Raw genomic sequence first — 22615 nt, 5'->3', positions numbered from 1 at the left:
TGTCCTTTTGGGGTGATAAACTGTTTTAGAACTAGATAGAGGTAGTGGTTGCATAACACTGTGAATATACTAAAGGCCATTGAATCGTGCATTTTAAAATGGTTAATCGTATGTCGTGTGGTTTACCTCAACTTAAAAAAGAGCCTATTTAGATTAGAGGTGTCTGGCTGGGCTGCGAGTTCTTTAAATATCGCAAGGGAGGAGGCGGGGCTAGGGAGGTGGGCCTGTAAGAATTACGTGAGACAGCGCCTGCGCAGGAGAGTCACGTGGTGGCTGGCCGGGGAAATGGCGGCTCCAGGAGAGAGCGGGGCTTCGGGTGGCGGAGGCAGCACGGAGGAGGCATTTATGACCTTCTACAGTGAGGTGAACCACGAGTGAGGAGTGGTGGTGCCAGGGTGATCCCGCCTGGGCCTGCTCTCTCAGTGGGCCTAAAGCAGTGGTCCTCCTGGCCTGGACCGTTGGGAGGCTCCTCTTGTCTGGCCTTCGGGGTGTGGGGGCGGTGGAGGGGAGAGGTGTGTGGGTGTGTATGTGTGTGTGTGCTGTATGCTGTGTCTGATAGCTTCTGGGAGCCCCTGGGCAACGAAAGAGGCCGTGTGTGTGTGTGTGTGTGTGTGTGTGTGTGTATGTGTATGTATGTGTGTGTCTGATAGCTTCTGGGGGTATCCCCTGGGCGACGAAAAAGAGGCCGGGGTCCGACGTCTGCGGGTAGATGGCGAGTGTGGCCAACGAAGTACCTGGGCGCGCGCAGAGTTCCCCAAGTCCGCGGAGTCGAGGGCTGGCTGAGGCCGGCCTTCTTGGGCTCGACTTAACCGTCTTGGCCCCCGTTTATATTCTGAACGGAAGGACTTTCTACTTAGTCCTCTGTGATGAGTTGTATTAGTGGTTATTTCTGCCATTCGCGAATGCCAGGCACTGTGCATTATGCTAGGTAGGCATCGTCTCCATATAAAGGTGACAAACCTTTATATGGAGGTTTAGCTGATGAAATAATTTGTTCTGCGTCTTACAGCAGGTAATAGCTTGGTATTGTGTTAGGACGGGAATAAATTTGTTCAGAGCCTCGTTTACTATGGCATTTCCAGCTCCTACTACGTAGTGGTTAGTAAGTATTTGTTAAGTACATTAATGAATGAGTAAATGAAAGAAAAGCATGCCATTTGGAATCAGGACTTCGGATTGGATTAGCGCAAGGCAGTTAGTTAACTTGACTGTTCAATTATTTCAAGGCACTGATTTTGGAGATCTTCAGTTTCTATGTCTGTAAAACGAGAGTTAATAAAACGACTTTTTATGAAGGTTAATGAAGATAATGTATAAGAAAGGGTTTCATAAGCAGAACATTTCTCTAAGACGTAAAGCTGAAGATGGAGCTCTTAGGTTGGCATGGATTTGAGGACTGGAGTTGCTCTCCATCAGGCTGTGAGCTACTCAAAGGAAAGCATATCACTTTCATCTCTGGTATTTGTAGTTTCTTGTTACAAGTAGTGCCTGTTACATAGTAGTTTCTCCAAAGTATTGAATTTTAAAACAGAAATTAGCACATCCTTCATAGTATGTCCTTTTCAGATGTCTCACTTGCAAGTGTTGATACACTGGTACCAAAGTTTATTGGCTTCCAATGACTACTCAGCATTATAGTGGAACTTATTTCACTTACCAACTATTATTAAAAAAAAAAAAAAAGCTATCCTGGTTTGTTTGAATTGGATGGGAAAAAGTACCTAAAGAAGGACTTTTCAATCATCCTTCCACCAATGTTTATTGAGTACCTGACATGTGCTAGTATACTGTTTAGGTGCTGGAGATATGGTAATGAACAGCAAAGAGAAAAATCCTGTCTTCATTTCATAGAGCTTGCATCCTATAGAGAAGGATAAACAATAAACAGATAGATGTACACTGTAATATCAGGTAGTGATTTAAATGCTATGAGGAAAAATAAATCTGGGAAAGAAGATAGAAAGTATGGAGGGGGGAGTGGCATGTTATTTTAAAAAAGCAATGAGGGAACATGCTGAAAAGGAATGGCTTTTTCCTGAATGTTACTGAAATTCTTTCCAAACTTGTTTGGTGAGAGGAATAAAGATGGTAAATAACATACCAGGCATTCATTTCAACTAGCATTCCAACTTTGACAGTGGCACTAGGGAAGTCTTTGTGGGACTGCCTGGTGTCTGTTCTCCTTAGCCTTGTCTTCAAGTCTGGAATTTTTCTAACTCTTAGAGTTTGGTAGGCAGTTATTTGTGCCCTCCCACATACTTTTTAAATGCTGCTTTTAGTATATATTTCAGTGCAATTGTATTTTTCCTTAAAAAAAGTTGTAAATAAAATATGAACACACGTAAGTACATTTTAAATCATTAGAGTGGAAGCTCTTTGTAGGTGGTGGCTGTGACTTATTTTTTTTTGAGTCTTCTTGATACCTGCTCTGGAATCAATGTTCAGGTTAAAATTCTGGTTTACAAGTTGGGTAATTGAGAACAAGTTAGTTAACGTCTCTAAGTCTCACCTTATCTGTGAAATGGGGAAAATAGTAGTATCTACTGTATAGGATCATTGAGGGGAATAAATCTGTGTAAAGTTTTTACAGTATTAAAATTCACATCTATGGCCACGCCACCCTGAAAATGCCCGATCTCGTCTGATCTCGGAAGCTAAGCAGGGTCGGGCCTGGTTAGTACTTGGATGGGAGACCACCTAGGAAGACCAGGTGCTATAGGCATTAAAAAAAATTCACTAAATGAATTTGTTCAAAGTGGTTAGCAAAAAAGCTTGCACACGTAGACTCACAAATGTTTGCTGAACATGTCAGTGAGTAACTTGTTAAAATGACAATTCAGAATTTATATTTGAGCTTTACTAATGAAGTTTCTATCCCTTTTATTTTAGGTGAAACAAATAGAGAAGAGAGATTCAGTTCTAACATCTAAAAATCAGATTGAAAGATTGACCCGTCCTGGTTCCTCCTACTTTAATTTGAACCCATTTGAGGTGAGCTGTCTGACGTTGTGGCCTGCTGATGGGGAGCTTTGCATAGTTGGAAGTAGACTTACATCAGAACACACACCTAATTTGTATCGTAGTTGGAGTTGAACTTGGTTGGCTTTATTGTGAACAGAGCTTGAGAGGCAGCATGTTATAGAAAGTGAGATGGTCTTTGCCCTATCAATTATTCCATCATCTTTTAGCAACCCAAATATATATGGATATATTTTTCAGATATGAAAGGATAAGCTAGCCTTGATAAATTTAGGCTTTTTGGTATAATTTGCTTGATAAAACTTTTGTATCATCACAATAAAAAATATGAAAAAAACTAACAACCAAAAAATGATCATAAGCTTATAGACAAGCAAATATATTTTTGAGGTTTCCTTAGTTTTATACACTTTTCCTGATTATAGTAAATCATACTATTAAAATTTGAAATATAAAGAAAGGAAGAATAAATAATCATGTATAATTCTACCTAAGAGAAATAACCACGTCTAACTATTTATACTTAGACTGTTTTTTAAAAAAGTTTTATTTAGAAACAGAGAAGATCATATTCTTCATGGTATTTTAAATGCTGCATTGTTATATAAAATATTTTTATACATTTTTTAAAGCCGCTGTAATTATTATTTAAATAATTCCTTTATTGTAGAATATTTAAACTAGCTTCTAATTGTTCACAGTTATAGTTTAAAATGAATATTGTTACTGCTTATAAAAATAACATTTATTGAGCACTTATAAAAAACTTTTTTTTATTGTGGCATAAAATTAACCATTTAACCCATTGTAGGTGTAGAGTTCAGTAACATTAAGTACGTTCACAGTGTTGTACAACCATCACCACTATCTGTTTTTAGAATTTTTTTCATCATTCTAAATAGAAATTCCAATAACTCCCCATTCCTCTTCCTCGTTTCTCCAGCCCTTGGTAACCTCTATTCTTCTTTCTGTTTATGAATTTGTCTTTTCTAGGTGGTTCATATAAGTGGAATCATACATATTTGTCCTTTTGTGTCTGACTTATTTTACTTAGCCTAATATTTTTAAGGTTTATCTGTTTTTTGAAGAGTAATTTTTTTAAGAATTTTTTTCATTTAAAAATAATCTCAGATTTGTAAAAAGGTTGCAAGTACACTCTGAACACTTACATGAACTATTTGAGACTAAGTTGTCAATAATGATGCCCTATCACCCTGAAATACTCATGTTTTTCCTACAAATAACATTCTCCTACTGAACTATAATATAACCAACAAAATCAGGAAATGAATATCGATACAATATTACCATGTAATCCTCAGACCCCATTCAAATTTGCTAATTGTCTCAATAATAACCTTTATAACAAAAGGATCCAGTCCAGAATCTCCTGTTATATTTAGTTTTCATGTCTCTTTAGTCTCCTTCAGTCTGGAACAGTTCCTCAGTCTGTCCTTGACTTTCATGACGTTGAAAACATTTCTGAAGGTTACAGGCTAGTTATTTTGTAGTGTATCTCTCAACTTGAGTTTATCTGATGATTCTTCATGTTAGGATTGGTTTATGCAATGTTGTCATGAATATCACAGAAGTCATATTGCATTGCATTCTTCTCTTTACAACCTATAAAGTGGTATGTGATTTTGATTTATTGCTTTACTGATGGTGTTAACTTGATTGTTTAAATAGGTGCCCGCTAGGTTTGCTCATAAAGTTCCTTTTTTTCCCTTTGTAATTAATAAGTTTTTTATGGGGAGGTACTTTGAGACTTTGTAAATATCTTGTCCTTATCAAAGTTTCAATTAATTCATTTATTTGTCAGTAAGGACTTGGGGTTTCCTAATTTATTCAATGGGTTATATTTAGAAATCATTTATTTTGATGCTCAAATTGTCCCAAATTTGGCCAGTGGGTTACCTTTCAAGCCAGCTCCTATCTTTTTTGATATGTCTTCATCATTCTTTGATTACTAAGCATTTGTGTACTTTTCCTGACCCAGCCTGGAATTAACAATCATCAAGGAGCCCTGGTTCCTTTTAGTGAAGAATGTCAGGGGTGGAGGGGAGAGAGACTATCTGTGTGTGTGCACACACACGCATTTACATTCAATTGTAATCCAACACCATAAGATTTACTCTAGCCCCTCCCCGCCCCCATGTTCATAGTTCCCTTTTCTAGTGAGAAATCTGGCTCCCACTACCTTTAATGTATATTTACTTAATTGATTCTACTGTATCAACTGATCTCTCATTGCTAGTTCTCTCATTGCTAGTTTTCTCAAATGAATGCCCTTACCCTGCTTTCCTCTGACACCAACACCAGGCTGCCTCACTGTGCAAAAAAACCCTTCTCTCCACACCTGAGTTCAAAATTCCCATGCCAGGCCGCCCTTCCATGTGGGTATGTTTTTCACCTGGCTCTGGTTCCTTGCACCTGCCCTCCACCTGCTGGAGGCTCTTTTCATTCCTCTTGGGCTCCAGCATCCTCTCCACCAAGCAGGCACCCTTCCTGCCCTGCTGTGGCTTTGACACCCTGTGTCAGGCTACCTTCCTCTGGGAACACGTTCTTCATCTTACTTGGGCTTTGACTGCACAACCCCTGCATGGAGGCCCTCTTCCCTCTGCTTAGATTTCAACTCTCTGTGCCAGCCATACTTCACACAAATGCTCTCTACACCCTGCTAGGGCTCCAGCACCTTGCATTGAGCTGTCCTTTTACATTGGATGCCTTTCTGCATGGGCACTCACTTCACTGTGCAGAAGCTTCCACTCCTTTTGGTGGAGATGTCCTTGCTTGGGCTCCTGTACCCTGTGTCAGGCCACCTTTCCTTCTGGACACTCTTGCCCTGCTTGGTCTCAAACACCCCATGTTGGGCTATATTTCCATGGAGATGCCTTCCCCATTCCTCTTGGGATCTCATACCCTGCATTGGGATACCCTCCCATGTTGCCAGTCTCACCCTGCATAGGTTCTAACACCTTTGCCAGGTTGCCTGTCTAACACTCTATGCCAGGATGCCCTCTCAACCCACTTTGGCACTCCATATTGGGCTACCCTTCTATGTGGATGCTCTTCTCACTGTGTGACTGGCCACCATTCCCAGTGTGGTCACCGTCTTCTCTTCTTCATTCCAGGTGGGCTGTGACACCCTGCTCTTGGGTCATCTTGACTCCCCACCCAGAGCAGATGTGTACTTTGTCGGCTCTGCCTAATGTATTTGGATTACATTGCTCAGAAAGGAAAGGGGAAGATGAAAAACTTAAGGGTATTTTTGATAATGATTTGGAGAAGACATAAGGGAGATAATTTGAGAGGTAACAAAGAATTTGATGGTATGTTCTATTTAGTCGTACTTTTAATTGAGCATGAAAGGGGGACAAGTAATCATATAACTTAGCCATTTATTTGTTAAGGTAATTAGTGTTTCTGTGGAGATCTGATTGACAGGTCGTCAATCAGATTTCTGTGGAGATCTGATTGACAGAAGTGACAGTATGAGGGCTAGGATTTTAATGCCCTACTACATACCATGGACCAGTATGAGGGCTAGGATTTTAATGCCCTACTACATACCATGGTTTTGGAAGTGGAACTGCACTTCCATAACTCCTGTTCTGAGTATAGGAAGTATATTTGGATGTATAAAGATAGATGGTGAGGTTGGCACACTCAAGAATGTGTGAGATTGTGTTTGAGTGGGTGGGACTCCATGATTGTCCGTTAAAATTTTGTCTTTTCTGTTTCATACAAATGTGCTGGCCACTTTATAGAGTCGGTGTTATAAAGTTGCTTTTTGACTCGAGTCAGAATTAGGTGTTTCTAGCAATTTAGGAAATCAATGATGACTTTTCATGCAAGAACTACTGAGACATCTAAATGAATCAGATTTTTCTACAGAGGTAGACAGACTGATCTTTTTCTGGTGAGTTGAAGTAATGCAGTAATAGTTGTCATCTCAGCTATCACTTGAAATGTGAATAATCTTCCTATACACCACCTTACTGAGTAGCAGGTAGAAAAGGGAAAAATTAGACGGGGAATCCTTTTCCAGGGAGCAGATTATTTCCTTTCCTGCCATCTCGACAGCTGTCTATTTGGACATATTTCTAATCTTAAGCCGTTTTACAATCATCTTTTTTATGCATTCTACGATTATTTTGGGGTTAAGGGACCTTCCTGCTTCCTTCTATAAGCTTAGATGAACCTGTGCCCCTGATTGTACCCTTTTCATGTTCCTTCTTTTGATTTAACTTTAAGGTCCCAGCAGGCAGTACCACAGACTTTATTTTCTGTTTATCTTATTCAGCACCTTGAGAAAAAAGGTGTTTATCTCACAGGACTCTGAAACTTGCATATTATTACCATTTCAGAGAATTCAAGTGTGATCTAAGACTGGATTCCTCTTTTAAGCAGAAGATCCCGAAAAGAGGAGACTATTATAGTTTATTTGAGTTTGGGAACTTACATAAATACCAAAGTCAAGTATTTTTATTGCTGTGATGTTAACTCTTTGTGTTCCAGGGCTGTGGGTTTTTCATTGCAGTATCCCTAAAGTGTGAGATACAGTAGGAATTTTGGAAAAACCTTCCAAGGATAGGAATATTCTTTGTGCTTCCTCGGAGCTATATTGATATGGCATTTATAATTTTCATAAGAATTACTTGTTTATTCCTTCCCTGCTGGACCTTAAATTTGATGAAAACAGTAGTGAGCACAGTTTCTAGCAACCTTTGTGTCCTAAAAGTTGGTACTGAATGTGTAAAGCTGGCTTCAAAGAGCTTTGGGCCTCAGGTGTAGGCCCATTGTCTTCACTGTGTTTCATGGCCATTGCCAGCTCTTAAAGATAGAAAAGGAGTTGGATTAGCTTTGAAGGCACTTGGCGAATTTTATTGCTAGCGTACATGATGATATAATTCTTGGAAAAATAACTTTTGGGGGGTGTGTGTATATTTTTGTATGAATACATACCTTCTTTTGCCCAATCATCTGAAAGGAAGCTGCTGACATTGTGATGCTTCATGCCTAAATACTTTAGCATGCAGCTCTTCAAAAGCAAGGACACATTTCTTTTTTATTAATTAATTTTTTAAATGGTGACATTGGTTAACTAAATCCAATAAGTTTCAGCTGTACACTTTAGCAGTAAGGCATATATATATTTACACTGTGTGTTTACCTCCCATAGTTAGATTTCTTTCTGTCACCACATATTTGACCCCCTTTACCTCATCTACTTCCTCCCTCCCCCTTACCCCCCTACCCTTTGGTAACCACTAGTCTATTGTCCATGTCCGTGAGTCTCTGTCCTGTTCGTTTGTTCCTTTTAGGTTTATATCTCACATATAAGTGATATCATGTGATTTTCAACTTTTTCTGTCTGGCTTATTTTGCTTAGCATGATTATCTCGAGGTCCATCCATGTTGTTGCAAATGGCAGCAAGGACACATTTCCACATAACCACAACACCATTGCCACACCTAAGAAAAACATTAATTCAGTATCATACAGCATAGAGTCCACATGCAAATGGCCCCAATTGTCCCTGAAAACCTCAATTATAGCTTTTTTTTTTTTTTTAAACTTGAGGAACCAATCAAGGTTTATAAGTTATATTTAGCATGATTAATTCTAGGCTAGTTTTATTGGAGGCGTGTGTGTGTGTGCGTGTGCGCGCGCGCGTGTGCGTGTGCGTGAGAAAGAGAGAGAGAGGTTTTACAGCAGAGAGAGAGACAGAGAGCGCGCGCGCTTACACCTGGGGTTTGTTGATTTTGGTTTGCTCTAATACATTCCTTTTCACCAGAACCAAGGTATGTAAGGTTCTTCTCTGAATATTTATGTACATATAGTTATCTCCCTTTATCTGTAAATCTTATATGGCTGCATTCTTCCTCTCAAGTGACTTTTTCCCAATTCCTTTCTTCCTTGGGAAGGTATGAAGGCGTGCACTGACTCCTGAAAATTTTTTGTTTTGAAGTTCTTCCTTCTCCTACATGCCCAGTTGTGTCCCTAGCATTTGAGAATGGGTATGCTCTCGTCATAACCTTAAAGTCTGTTGAATGCAATGGTGATTCAGCTTTATTGCCTACTGTTATAGGTAGACTGTTTGAATATTTTGAAAGCTTGCTATAAATCTCGACATTGCTAAGACCCTGTAAACATCTGACTAAGCTTAGAAAATTACTTTTCAGTTTTAATTTCTCTGATATGCATTTTTCATTTCAAGATTTATTTTCATTTTTTTATCTTTACCCCCCTTAATAACTGATCCTCAGTTCTACTAGCTTCAAAGGCAGTTATTTCTAACTGTAATTATTATTTTGTATCAGTTCTGCTTAAACTTTTCATGTGATTCATATCAACTGGGGATCTTATTAAAGTGTTGATTTAGGATGTAGTCACACTAAAGGGGGACCTGCTCTTCTGAATTTCTAATAAACCCTTCTAACTCTTTATCCTTTCAACACCTTTCTCTGGCCTTGAATATCAAGTAAACATAATAGGTGCTGTGTTGAATCCATGGACTACACTGTGAAATCATCTGCTTTAATTGTATATCTTATAACATTCTCCTTCTAAAAAGGCATTTATTTTATGGTAACTAAAAATATGTTTCTCTTGCATGTTTATCTTTACATTTCTAGTATATAGCAGTGTGTTCAGCAGGCAGTAACTACTATGTAAATATTTGAATGAATGTCTGTATTTGTGTTGATAGGGTTAGCATCCTGGATGAGGAATGTCAACACCAGGATACCTAGGCTTGGAGAAGAATGATTAACATTATTTTTTAAGGCAGAGTTGCTCAAAAAAAAATACAGATGTTTCTGCCATTTGGAATCAGACTTTTCTAGAGAGGGCCCCGGGAGGACGCACTGATCACAGGTTTCCACAGGTGATTCTGATGTTCACTCTGGGCTGAGAACTGTTGGGCCATGTAAATTATAGATGTAAAGTAGAGCCAAGTGGGCATTTTGGATTGAGGTGAAAATTAGGTAGCCAGCGTAACTTTTTCCCTGTTGAGTTCTGTGCTTTCTCCACACTTGCAAAGATAAGTAGGGGTTTAGGGGGTGGGTACTTAATGACTGAGGGAGAAATGCAACATTTTCTCATTGTCTGGAAACATGTCTCTGGGTATAGGGGAAATTATTTTTCTGATGGGGTGAAAGTAACTGCTGTATTAATTGAGAACCCTAAAACAGTATAGTTATTATTTTATTGATTTGCTGATTTATATTTCTTGATCATTTTTTAGAACTGTGCGCTAAGTACTGTTCCAGAATGCTGAGTACTATTATAGATGTTTATAATATGTATAATTATTGGGTACGTGTTAAATTTATAAATTCTTTTAATTTCTATTACAGTTTTGATTTTGATTCTTTCAGGTTCTTCAGATAGATCCTGAGGTGACAGATGAAGAAATAAAAAAGAGGTTTCGGCAGGTATGGTCCTAGTTCCCTGTGATGGATGCAGTTTGAACCTTTTGAAAGTGCGAGCACGTGATGATTCTCTTAGAAGTTGGCATACAACTTTTGGGCCAAAATATAACCTTTTTTTATTTTTTAAACGTAAAGCTATGTAACTTTTAGATAAAAAGCCTCATTGTGACATAAAATATTAAATAATGACCATAGCTTACCTCTGAATTGAATGAATTTTATTCCAAATAGAATCTTTCCAGCCCCTTAATTAAGAGGGAGAAGTGCAAAGTAGAATAGTAGAGCTTCACATGGAGTCATACTTAATCCTCTGGCTTCCAGGAGAGAACGTGTTAAATGATTTGTGCAGTTTTTTAATTCTTAAAACCCCATTCCTCATCATTTTCTTTTGCAAATTTAAATGAATACCCAAGAGATAACTAGTTTAATATAAGGAGTGCTTTCTGGAAATTCTCTAGGAGAGGAGATCCACAACCTCTGATTCTTGTTCGTTCTAATGTTTAATAACTTGAGCTACAAAGTTTTATGGTAGCCTTTTTAAAGACCCTTCTAGTTTTGACACCTGAATAACTCTCCAGCCTTTCCTTCTGTGAGTTGAATAATCAAAGTTCCTGTAATCTGCCTTTGCAAATTGGGTTTTCTACATATTTCATGTCTTCTTTTTTTTTTGTACTTTCTCCAGTTTCTTTATATCTTTTATGTTCTACATATTCAAAAGGGCTTGATCAATGCTGAATATTCTCAGATCCTGCATGACATACTTGGTTTTATTTTTATTTTTATTTTTATTTTTTTTAAGTTTATTGGGGTAATTTTGGTTAATACAATTATATAATTTTTGGATATACATTATAATTTTACATCTATATATTCTATTGTGTAATTACCACCCAGAGCATACTTGTTAACATCCAGTGTTATGCTTGCTTTTTCAATACAGTAATTGCCCCCATGTTGCTGATTCATAATCATCTAATGATGTACTATTAAACCAAGATTTTTTTATCTTTGCCTACTCAATCATTTCCCATTATATAACTATATTTTTTTCTTCCTGAGTTCTACTCTGCACTTATACTCAGCTTTTTTCCTTTTTCTAAAATTTCAAGTTTCCTAATGTTATGTATTAGCAGTCTTTTTCAATTTAATAAGCAAGCAGTCAAATCCATAGTCAAAACAATGTTTTACGTACTTATGCAAATAACTCAATAAGAATTCTTATTTAGCCATTATTATGACCTAATAGTTAACATAACCTGGAGCTATATGACTTGAATTTTGATCTTGGCTGTACCTCTTATAAGCAGTATGAACTTGGGCTAATTTCTTTCAACCTTTCTGTGCCTCTTACTTCAATTGTGGAATGAACAGAATGATGATGTCTACTCCTGGGGTTGTTATGAGGACTTAAATGAGTTAATACAGAGAAAGCACTTACAATAGGGCTTGGCATATATTATTTCTCTTTATATGCTAACTGTTGTCTGTGTTAGACAGTATGCTAAGTTCTTTACTTGGGTTATTTCATTTTATCCTTAAAACAACCCAATGAGATGTAGGTACTGAGTATTGTCCACCTTACTGAGGAGGATGCTGAGGCAGAGGCGGGTTAAGTGAATTGCTCAAGGTCTCACAGCTGGTAGTGAGTGAAGTTGGAATTAGACCCTGAGATTCTGTCTTCAGTAATGCAGGATTTAGCCTTAGATCCCCACTTGCTATCATTCCTCAACAGTTCCTGTGTTCTAGTTAGTTGGTTTCTGTCTGTTAATGACAGTAGGTCAGTAGTCCTTAACTGTGGCAGTCTGAAAGAATCACCTGTGGAGCTTTTTGTTTTTTAATTTTAACAAAAAATATTTAGTTATATGCATCTTTAAAAGAAAGAATAGAGCAGTCAACTCCCATGTACTCACCATCTATATGGAACAGTTTGCTTCGTTAACTGTATGTTTTTGGTTGAATTGTTGAAAAATAAATTATAGACGCCACGGTACTTCACCCCTAAATACTTCAGGATGAATCCCCCCAAATAAAAAAGGACATTTTTTTGCATAACTTCTATCACCCCTAACAAAATTAACACGAATTTCTTACTATTATCTGATTCCCAGTCTAGTAGAGATTTAACAAGTACAGATGCCAGAGACTGATTCAGAAGTTCTGAGGGTAGAAAGCACTCCTCTGTATTTTTTTAAAATGTCACAGAATTGGAGCACAACTAGCAGTGAGAACCATGGCTTTATATTAGGAGTTCTTTTCGGAAATAGACTATGTTTCATACCTGTTTCATCCTCTTTAGTGCTCAGAATAAGGAACCTAACAGGAACTCACTACTTTTAAATGTCCCTCTCAAGTCATCACAATATCTTCATAATTCTAGGCTTACATTTATTCTCTACTTTGTGATTAAAACCCTCAATATTTCCCAGTTGTGCATTTATCTTTTGGTGCTTGAATTTTGTATTTCTGGGCATATTAATTTTTTAAAAATGCCTCTGGCTAACTGTCTTTTTTGCCATAGTACCTTAGAGCTTTTGGTTGTAAAGAGTGCAGACAAAGAATAAATGTTCTTTTTATTGACAAACCTAAACTTTCTCTTATAGTTGTCCATACTGGTGCATCCTGACAAAAATCAAGATGATGCTGACAGAGCACAAAAGGCTTTTGAAGGTATTTGTAGATTTACCTGCTTCTGAATAACATACTGTCAATGTTAGGGACTAACTGTTCCTTGTCCTGGATCAAGAAAAGAATGTTATAGTTTTGTCTTCTGGTCATGAAGAAGTTGTGGTTTTCAGTAGAACAGTTGTCATTCCAAAGCAGAATACTACTGTTTAAGAAATAAACCTTAACTTTGTTAAAACTTTTATGTGCCAACAAAGACTGTTATTGCATAGGATCATTTTTTTTTCTTAGAACATAAAAAAATAATTGGCAGTATTTTATCACTGAATTAAATCTAGATGTGGTATATTTAGCCTTGAGTGTATATTTAACTTTTTCCAAGGCTCTCAAGGAAAGTCATTGCTATAGTTGTATATTTTTAAATTAGTTTAACAACAGTAAATAATTTAACAAAGTAGGGAATGCTTTTAGACGGCACAAGTCCATTTACACTGAGTATAGTTCAGACTTGCAGAGGGTGTTTGCAGAAACAGTTAACTTCAATGTTTTGCATTAGCTGTGGACAAAGCTTACAAGTTGCTACTGGATCAGGAACAAAAGAAGAGGGCCCTGGATGTAATTCAGGCAGGAAAAGAATACGTGGAACACACTGTAAGTATTTATAGTGCCGCTGTGTTTATAGGAAGTATTAGCAAGCCTTGGGCACGTCGTAGGAGGGTAAATGCTGACATAGCAATGCCTGCTGGCATGATTGTGACTGCTTATGTGGTCTCCAGCACTTTGTTGTGGTGATCATGAATAGTGTGTGCCTAAAGCTATAATTCACCCCTAAAGCTCAAGATGAGGAGTGGCTAGGATACTGCTCCATCCTCTTTCCTTACCAGTCCTGTGTTGTGGAGAAAGGGCTTTTCTTGTCCTCTCTGTACATGTCACATTACCCCATTATGAGAGTGGAAAAATAGCCGTGGTGACACTTGGCCCTTGATTTTTACCTTGTCCCTGTGAAGGGGTTGGAACATGGGCTTGAAATAGTCTGGCAAGGGGATATGAGTAAGTGTTTTAGAAAAATAGGAGGAGCTACATGTCTGTGATAACAGAGAAGGACTCAACTGAAATAAATTTTAGTTAGAGCTGGTGTTATTTTTTGATTTGCATTACCTAAATCTGAGTGGTGGGAAATGTTAAGGTGGTTTGCTTAAGGTAAGAAAGGTTGTTGCTTTAATTTTTTCCTTGCTGGGGCAAGAATCTTGAGGCCATTTATAAGAGCAATGTTAATTGGAAATGAATATGGATGTGACCTTTCTTTAACTTTGGAATCTGAAACAGATTTTATAACCAATAATAATAATGAGTCCAATTTAGATGAGGAAAATGAGTACAAAGAGGAGATGGATGGCCATAACTGTGACCTGCTGGTCATGTGTTGGAAATGGCACCTGTAGGCCCAATTCTGGTAAAAATCAGAAAGCTACCTGACAATTTGTCCTTGAGTCATTGTGGTCGTGATAGTTACCCTTTCTGTGTATTTCATCTGTAAAGGAGCCATCCATCTTCAGTCTTTCTGACCACAAGGTGGCAGTGGGGCCTTTCTGAGCTTGGAAAGCTCTTGGCTTTTTGCAGCTGTAATACACCAAATGATTATGTAAATGGGTATATTTAATTTTTTTGGATCTCAATGGTTGCCAAAGTGATAAAAAAAAAACCCAAAAAACAAAACACCAATTAGCATGATGTGAAAATTATTGGTTTATAGGGGTTTCGCAGTGAAAATGATCAATAATACAGTTGTAGTAATGCCAGAAAAACAATACTTAACATATTCTGTAGCTTTTTCTAAAACATGACAAATGTATTTTCTTTGCTATAAACACGTAACTACAAGCTGTGAAAGATAAATGGCTTATGTGTTGAATTTATCAAAGGCTCTTTCTATCTGGCCTAGGATTTGGTGAGGTGGGGACAGCTTCCTCACTGGTCCCTTTTCATCCTTCCAGATAGACTGGATTTTTAGGTGAGGTTAGAGAAAGAACTCCAGTTCCCTGTTTTCCTTGATTGCATTGCTGTTTTGGATGGGAGGGCAGCGGCTCATCATTTTTCAATGCAGGCTTTTTGTTACACCCATACATAGAGAAAAATGCACATGTCATGTGTGGTGCTTAATGGATAGTCTCAAAGTACAGGTGCTCATTTTCTGATGAAAAAAATTCTTTTTAGGTGAAAGAGCGAAAAAAGCAATTAAAGAAGGAAGGAAAACCTACAAATGTGGAGGAGGATGATCCAGAGCTGGTGAGTTAAATGTGGTAAAAGTCACCTTATCTTGTGTGTTTGAGTTCACTGATTGGTGGGTTAAAGAGAGGGAAGCCTAAAGAATGATGCATACGTACTACAAACATTTTATTTTAATTTGAAATATTAAATTACACTCATTCATTCTTTTTAAAAATTCATTCTTTTTTGACATAGGGCTGTGGCCTTTTGAGTATGTGTCAGCTGATTGGAGTTCATAGTTGACTTTATTTTATGAAACACACACACAAAGCATTATCCATAGTTTCTAGCACTTTTAACGTATGTTAAAAACTTAGGTACGCATGCAAACCCAGAGTAAAATCCTAGATACTTATAATTTTTTTCTAGTATTTTCCAGATGTCTCACCTGTACCTAATTCAACAGCAGTTAATTTTAGGGATTCAGTGTTCATTGACTCTTTTCTAAAGCATTCTATTTAGTTTTAAAAGAAACAACAAACATTTGTTTTCGTAACCACATTCATCAATTTCTGTGATATTCAGATTATGTAAGTACAGTGGTAATTGCAGCTGCCACCCGACAGCTGTGTGAGTGACCTCAAGTGGCTCTTAAACAGCTGCCTACCAGCATATGTTCTCATCGTGCCCCAGGTGATAATTTACAGAGCTGTGATGGAGAGCATTGGGTAATCTGGTGGGTTATTTAGTGGAGGCAGGTTAGGAGAGAGATTCTACTTCAATGTTTATGTCTGATTGCCTCACTAGCCTGAAAAATTTAAAGTCATAATCTCGCCTCAATTTAGGTAAGTATGTAACTTACCCGTGTGCCTGACTTGTTTTTAAAGATTTATAGAGGAGAGGCCTTCTTGCTAGGGAAACTTCTTGCAACTTCTCTAGCTTCAATGATTTTGCTAACAGTGACCGATCTCATCTTCCATGTGGTGACATTGCTTAAGAACTGTTAGGCCATATTTTCCACTAGCAACCTGTTTTGGGTTTACTCTGTTTCAGTATTTTAGTTTTTTCTCCTCAGTCTTAATTATTCTCTCTAGTACTACTTTTCTGAAGACTTTCTTATTAATGCTCCTTGGTTCTTTTAAAGTTGTTAAGAATCCTAACTTTTTTTAGTTGGAAAAAGCAAAAAAATAAAACCAGTAAAATGCACCTGAGCCATCAAAAACCCAGAAAACTATAAAAAATTAAAAATCACCAATAACTTTTTATCTAGGAGAGTTTAGAGCTTTTAAAGATACTCATTTTTTACTCCTTTGATATTTGTCTTATTAGAGACTGGAGTTTTGTCAGCATCGCTTTCATTGAACAGTGCCTGGCAGGGTAACAGCATTAAAAGAAGTGAGAAAATTTGAGACTCCTTTACTTTCTTTTATCTTCACACATTATTCTCTGCTCCATTGTGTCTGATTTTAGGATATAGGCCCTATGAAATCTGCATGATGGGTTATTTTCTATATTTCTTTGTATATTTAAAATACTTTATATTTGGGGAAAAAGTTTTAAAGATGGAGTTCTGGTTTTTTTTAATCTAATGTGTTATCTATTTCTGTCAGTGTACTAGTTAGAATATAAATTCAGCTGCATCATCTGAGACCCAAAATGTTGGTGGTTTGAACAAGATAGCAATTTTGTTTTCTCACCTATATAATAGTCTTTGGGAAGATGGCCATTGGTATGGCAGCTGTGGACCATGTATTGTCCAAGGACTCTGTCTTCTCATTCTTGTGACTCTGCCAATACGGATATTGCCTCCAGTCCAGAATAGAGAAAGGGGGCAAGGAGGGATAAGCCTGCTTCTTCTAAGAATATTCCAGGAAGTTGCTACATCACTTTTCCTAATACCCCGTTGGCTAAAACTTAAATTACATGGCCACATCTAGCTACAAGGAAGTCTAGGAAACACAGGCTTTTAAGGTAAGGAATTTTAGATGGAGGGAGAACAGATAATGAGGTGAGGTGGACCAGGCGACAACTAGTAGCCCTGCCAGTCAATAGACCCCTAAGACTGGTCTGCTTGATAATATCTTCCTATCTCTAGCACCTATTTCTATGCCTAGCACAGAATAATTATAAAATATTTGTGAAAAGAATGAAGGTTATTTTTGCAAGGTCCTTGGAGGAAAGGGCCCTCCAAAATCTCAAGTGGTTATTGTAAGCAGGTAGAACTTTTTCCTTATTGGTGCCTTTTATGAGTAAATTTTCTACGTATCATCTGCATGGGGAAAGTGGCAGAAAGATCTCATAGGTGGATCTGTTATTTATCTCCCAAGAGAGCATCATTAAATGGTTCTCTTGAAGAATCTTTTTTCCTTGCTGAGTTCTAATCTGCTTGTATCTTGGGCTCCATCTAAAAGTACTTGATTTAAGTTGCTGGTAAAACATTTACTTTAATTTTCTTTCGTTCTTTATTTTCTTGTAGTTCAAGCAAGCAGTATATAAACAGACTATGAAACTCTTTGCTGAGCTGGAAATTAAAAGGAAGGAGAGAGAAGCCAAAGAGATGCATGAAAGGTATATCTCAGATTATTTACTTAAACAATGTCTAAATACAATGTCTAGATACCAACATTGCTCTTTGGGTATTTTGAAGGAATTATGTGATATGTCATGTAAGACAGTGATCCCCAACCTTTTTGGCACCAGGGACCAGTGATCTTATGAGAATCTAATGATGATCTGAAGTGGATCTGAGGTGGAGCTGAGGCGGTGATGCTAGCACTGGGAAGCAGCTGCAAATACAGATTAAGTTTTGCTCACTTGTTCACTGCTCATCTCCTGCTGTGTGGCCTGGTTCCTAACAGGCCACAGACTGATACCAGTCTACAGCTCCGGGTTTGGGGACCCCTGACGTAAGAGACTGTCTCATATAGTAATCCGAAACAGCCAAACTTTTGAATCACCAGGTTAAGAAATTCTGACTTTTGGGAAGTATTGACTAGACCTGTCCTTAGGCGATTTCTAATCAAGAAGTCTGTTTGTTTTTTTCCTGATATCCTTGAGTGAAATAGGCAGTTATTGAGGCCATTTGTTACTGAGGCCAGACCTTTTTGTGTAACTAGTGGCTGCAGCTTTGGTGATATGTAGTTGTACAGTGTAATCACTTACACGATGTTTATTGTCCTAAAATGTGGTTTCCCTGGCTCATCAGAAGTCTTGAGGTTAATTTAGTTTATATATTTTGTGTTGTTGAGTGGTGTTTAGCAGTAACTAGGTTTTGTTAATTGAGGTTGTGTGACATGTTCTTATTTTGGGGGTAGGGTTTTGTGTAGAGATCCTCTTGAGTAAGAACCTCTGCTACTGTAATAGTCATTCTACCGAAGTAAGTGGCTTGGGTTCTCGAGATGGCTTTGCCAGTGGCTGAGCCCAGAACCTCTTATTAGTGTCTACTGGACTTTGATGATTTTATCTGTCTATCTGTGTAACGGGAATTTATCTCTTGCCCCACAGTCTCATCTGCATGTTTTAGAATGAGACGTGCATGAAAGTACTTTGAGCCCTTTCCAGACAGCCGTCTTTGGAGAACCCTAGGGAACTGGTTTACTTTATATGCTTGCTTCTGTGCGGAGATGCCTTAACTTGTATGGTTAACACAATCTCTTAAGTATAAAATACTATGGTCTCCTTTTCCTCCTAGGAAGCGACAGAGGGAAGAAGAGATTGAAGCTCAAGAAAAAGCCAAACGGGAAAGGGAATGGCAGAAAAACTTTGAGGTAAATTTCTAAGGTGGCTAGGGATTCTTATTCCAGAGTATGAAAACTTCCTAGCATAGAAACTTGGTGCCTGGGGCATTCCCAGGACTCACTGGGGCGGGCAGGGAAATGGGATATGTGGGGAAGAGCCGGAGCTTTGGAGAGTGAGTCTGGTTCTGGCTCAGCCACCTCTAAGCTCTGTAGCCATCACATGAAGATCCCTGAATGGTGTTTTAGTGGTTGTGGTGGGCATAGCTGCCAAGTGTGTTCAAGAAAAATGGTTTGTGCATTTAATTTAAGGAGCAAACATGGAGTTGTGCCCTACTTAGAGATCTTTTAGTAGAAACTGAGGTTCTTGTGACCCCAGTGTCCTGCCTCCAGAGAGACTTATGACTTTTGAACTTGATTTTTCTATGACACCCTCGTTACATCCTTCAGGTGCTCAGCTAGTATTCTGAATTAAGTAATATTTGGTCTTTTCTTCTATAACTTTTAGGTCTCAGAGTAGGGATTAGCTACCCAGAGCTGATGACTTTGTTTCTGTTCCACTGCGTGTATGAAAAGAAAAGGAATAGGCCCCATGATAAGGAGGAAGAAATCTTAGTGGCCCTCTCAGCACAACTGCCTAAGCTTTGTGCTGGCTTCGAGCCTCTATCCAGGTTTTGGTGGGGAGAAAGAAAGCTGCAGTGGAAAGGGTGGGGTGCTGCTTACTAGCTGTGTGGCTTCAAGAACATGATTTAACCTCTCTGAACTTGGTGTTGTCATTTGTGACATGCTGTGGCGTGACACACACTGCTGTCAGCTTTTTGCGAGAATGGGAAATGGCAAATGCTAAATGTCTAGCCCAGAAGTCCCATCAAATGGTGGCCTCATTGTTGTGACCGATATTACTCATTTTGTCCCCTTCCAACCTGCGCCTGGCTTATCCTGCCTTCTAGGACACTTTTCCTGGGTCCATGGGCGTGGAAGAAAAACTCTGCTCTGTTGTTCTTAGATTATTCCAGAGGGTTGCGCTGGGCTACAGGGGGAATGGCAGAGCATGTTCAGGCCCTTCCTCTCATTAACTAGTTTGCTACTCCTCAAAATTGTTTTGTGCTTAGGAAAGTCGAGATGGTCGTGTGGACAGCTGGCGAAACTTCCAAGCAAATACAAAGGGGAAGAAAGAGAAGAAAAACCGGACCTTCCTGAGACCACCGAAAGTAAAAATGGAGCAGCGTGAGTGACCACCTCGGGTCACGGCCACAGAACCTTCCCCCAACTGTCTCCCCTCTTGCTTTGAAGGACTCATTCTTTCCTTCCGTTTCCACCCCAACATAGAGTAGTATTTGCTTTTTAGTCCATTTTGTTTTCAATACAATTTAATATCAATCAGAGTAATTCTTTTGTACATTGAAATGAGGGGCTCGGTTTAAAAAGAAACCTTCCCCCACCCCCTACCCCTAGGCCAACCAGGATTGGAAGGTGCCACCATTGGTGCTGCCTTCTCTTCCCATAGCCTGTAACTTAATGTTTTGTACTTCACTGAATTGTGATGATTAGAAACTTCGTGTATAGCTTGTGGGAATCATCCATTTAAACATATTGCTTAAAATGGTGTTGCCGTGACTTCAGAGACAAGCCTGGGCCACCTTAGGAAGCCCCTTTGCTTCAGTGTCTTGCTTCTGGGTGTGGCATCCTTGGAAGCCCCAGATCAGACAGGGAAGGCGGTGGGTGCCAAGCAGTCGCTGGATGCCCTGATATACTGTGGCGTTTGGCATGTGCTCTCCCATCTGACTGACCAGTCCTTGTGGCATGAAGCTCTGAGCCACCCAAACCTCTTCACTTTCCAAAGAGCTAGCAGTCCTCCATCCCATCCCAGTACCATTGTGTCCTAGCCTGTCTGCGTTCATTAGTGGTAATATTCTGTATGTGTAATAAATTTTTATACCCTAACCATTGATGTAGTTTTCTTTATATATTATCCCAAGGTAGGGTCCCTTGTTTGGTTGGGTCCCTTGTCTGGCTTTGTCTTACCCTGAAATGCTTTGGAGTTCTGGCTCCCTACCACCTATTTGCTAAACTTTAGTTTCTTTATCTACAAAATGGGAGTATAGGTTACTGTAGCAGTTTTTAGGGAGGAGAAGCCATGACATATATAAGGCAGTTCCACAGTGCTCAGTGGGTGTTGCTAATAATATTTCTGTGTTCAATGAAGATACTGATTATTTTGAAGATTAAACGAAATAATGCTTGAAAGTACACAGCTTATTGTATATACTCAGATGTCCTGCTGGCTGTGAGAGACTGGATTAGCCCTTGAGAGGGACATAAGGTGAGAAATAGAAAGATGACACTTAAAATGTGAAGATGTAAGAAACTGGGTGACTTGAAACAAGACTTTTTATAGTGTCTTGTAGACAAGAGGAACAATAATCACAAGGCACTATGTCTTTGTAGTATCAAGAGATACTGCAACTTCGATTTGCTTCCCTATGGGAGGGAAGCTTGAGTGTCTTACTGTCCAAGTGCAACTGAGTGTATCCAAACTGCAGATGAATTAGAGCACAGCGGGTAGAAGCGGGGTGGCTCTAGTTAAAACTGGAACAAGGCAGAAAGAGGGAACTGTTTTGTTACCTTGCAGAGTGATACATGTCATGAGGTAATACAGACTGTCCTGTGCTGGGAGCAGCAGCTGTCTCTTCTAGCCAGACAGAGTGACACTGCCTCACTCCAGCATGTGTGTGTACACACCCACCTCTTCCTCAGAGGTCCTGTGATGGTTAGAACCCAGAGGTTGATGCATCTGTTAGAAATACCTAGCATAAACAAATAGGGGAGTATTTGCTCACATAAGAAGTCTGGTGGCAGGCACTCTCCAGCGTTGTTCATGGGCTCACTAGTACCACAGGGGAACCAGACTCTTAGTGTGCTGCCCCTCCATCCTCTCCGGAGGACTTGTCATCTCATAGTTGCGTAGTCTCAGAAGGTTGCGGCTGCACCACACTTCATACTGATTGCTAAGTAGAAAGAAGTCATCCAGAAAGTCAAAAATTTCCCCCAAAATGTTATTGGCCAGAAGATGGTTACATGGCCACCTCTAACTATAAATTTGGAAAATAGTGAATAAGAATGGGCAGGCCATAGACCAGGACTTGTCTCACGGAGCTGGGTACCTACTGTTTCCAGTTAAGTTTTGTTGGCAAAAGGAAGAGAATTGATTGCTGGGGATGACTAAGTGGCACAGGTGGGGTAGAACTTGAGGGAAAGATGTTCTAGTCAAAGGAAATAGCATGTACAAAGACTTGAAGGTAAGAGCACAGCCCATTCATGGGACTGCACATCCTGTCATGCCTGGAGCATAGGATTGGGTTGAGGCGAAACCAGGGAGGTCAGAAAGTCACATTAAGGAGTTTGGATTTCAGCCATGACACCCTAATTTCCCAGATGGATCGAAGCCTTCTCATTTCCTTTCCTGGCACATTTTTTAGCCACAGACCCACTCCGGAGATCAGCAGCAGCCCCAGTCCATTCCCAATGCTGCTCAGAGCAATCTTTCAGGGATGACTTGGCCAGAGAGAAGGGTGTGCGCTGGGCTTGGCATTGAGGCAGCATTAGTCAAGATGCCTCCAGGGTGGGGCTGT

The 22615-nt window shown here is 39.1% G+C and overlaps 1 protein-coding gene and 1 non-coding gene across 2 annotated transcripts; both read left to right on the top strand.

The window, feature by feature from the left end:
- Positions 1–225: 225 nt before the first annotated feature.
- Positions 226–20927, top strand: DNAJC8 (DnaJ heat shock protein family (Hsp40) member C8). The gene is made up of 9 exons (XM_039854868.1): positions 226–363; positions 2890–2991; positions 10366–10422; positions 13020–13086; positions 13598–13692; positions 15256–15327; positions 17726–17817; positions 18941–19016; positions 20096–20927. The coding sequence occupies exons 1-9, from the start codon at positions 286–288 to the stop codon at positions 20216–20218; spliced, it is 762 nt and encodes a 253-aa protein (XP_039710802.1). The 5' UTR covers positions 226–285; the 3' UTR covers positions 20219–20927.
- LOC120596349 (5S ribosomal RNA) lies at positions 2604–2722 on the top strand. Its single transcript, XR_005651141.1, has one exon. It is a non-coding gene; the product is annotated as a 5S ribosomal RNA (ribosomal RNA).
- Positions 20928–22615: the final 1688 nt, after the last annotated feature.

This window comes from Pteropus medius, unplaced genomic scaffold, assembly GCF_902729225.1.
Source record: "Pteropus medius unplaced genomic scaffold, Ma_sr-lr_union100, whole genome shotgun sequence".
Lineage (NCBI taxonomy): Eukaryota > Metazoa > Chordata > Mammalia > Chiroptera > Pteropodidae > Pteropus > Pteropus medius.
Note: the sequence above shows the minus strand (reverse complement) of the source record. Positions and strands in the feature narration are given on the sequence as shown.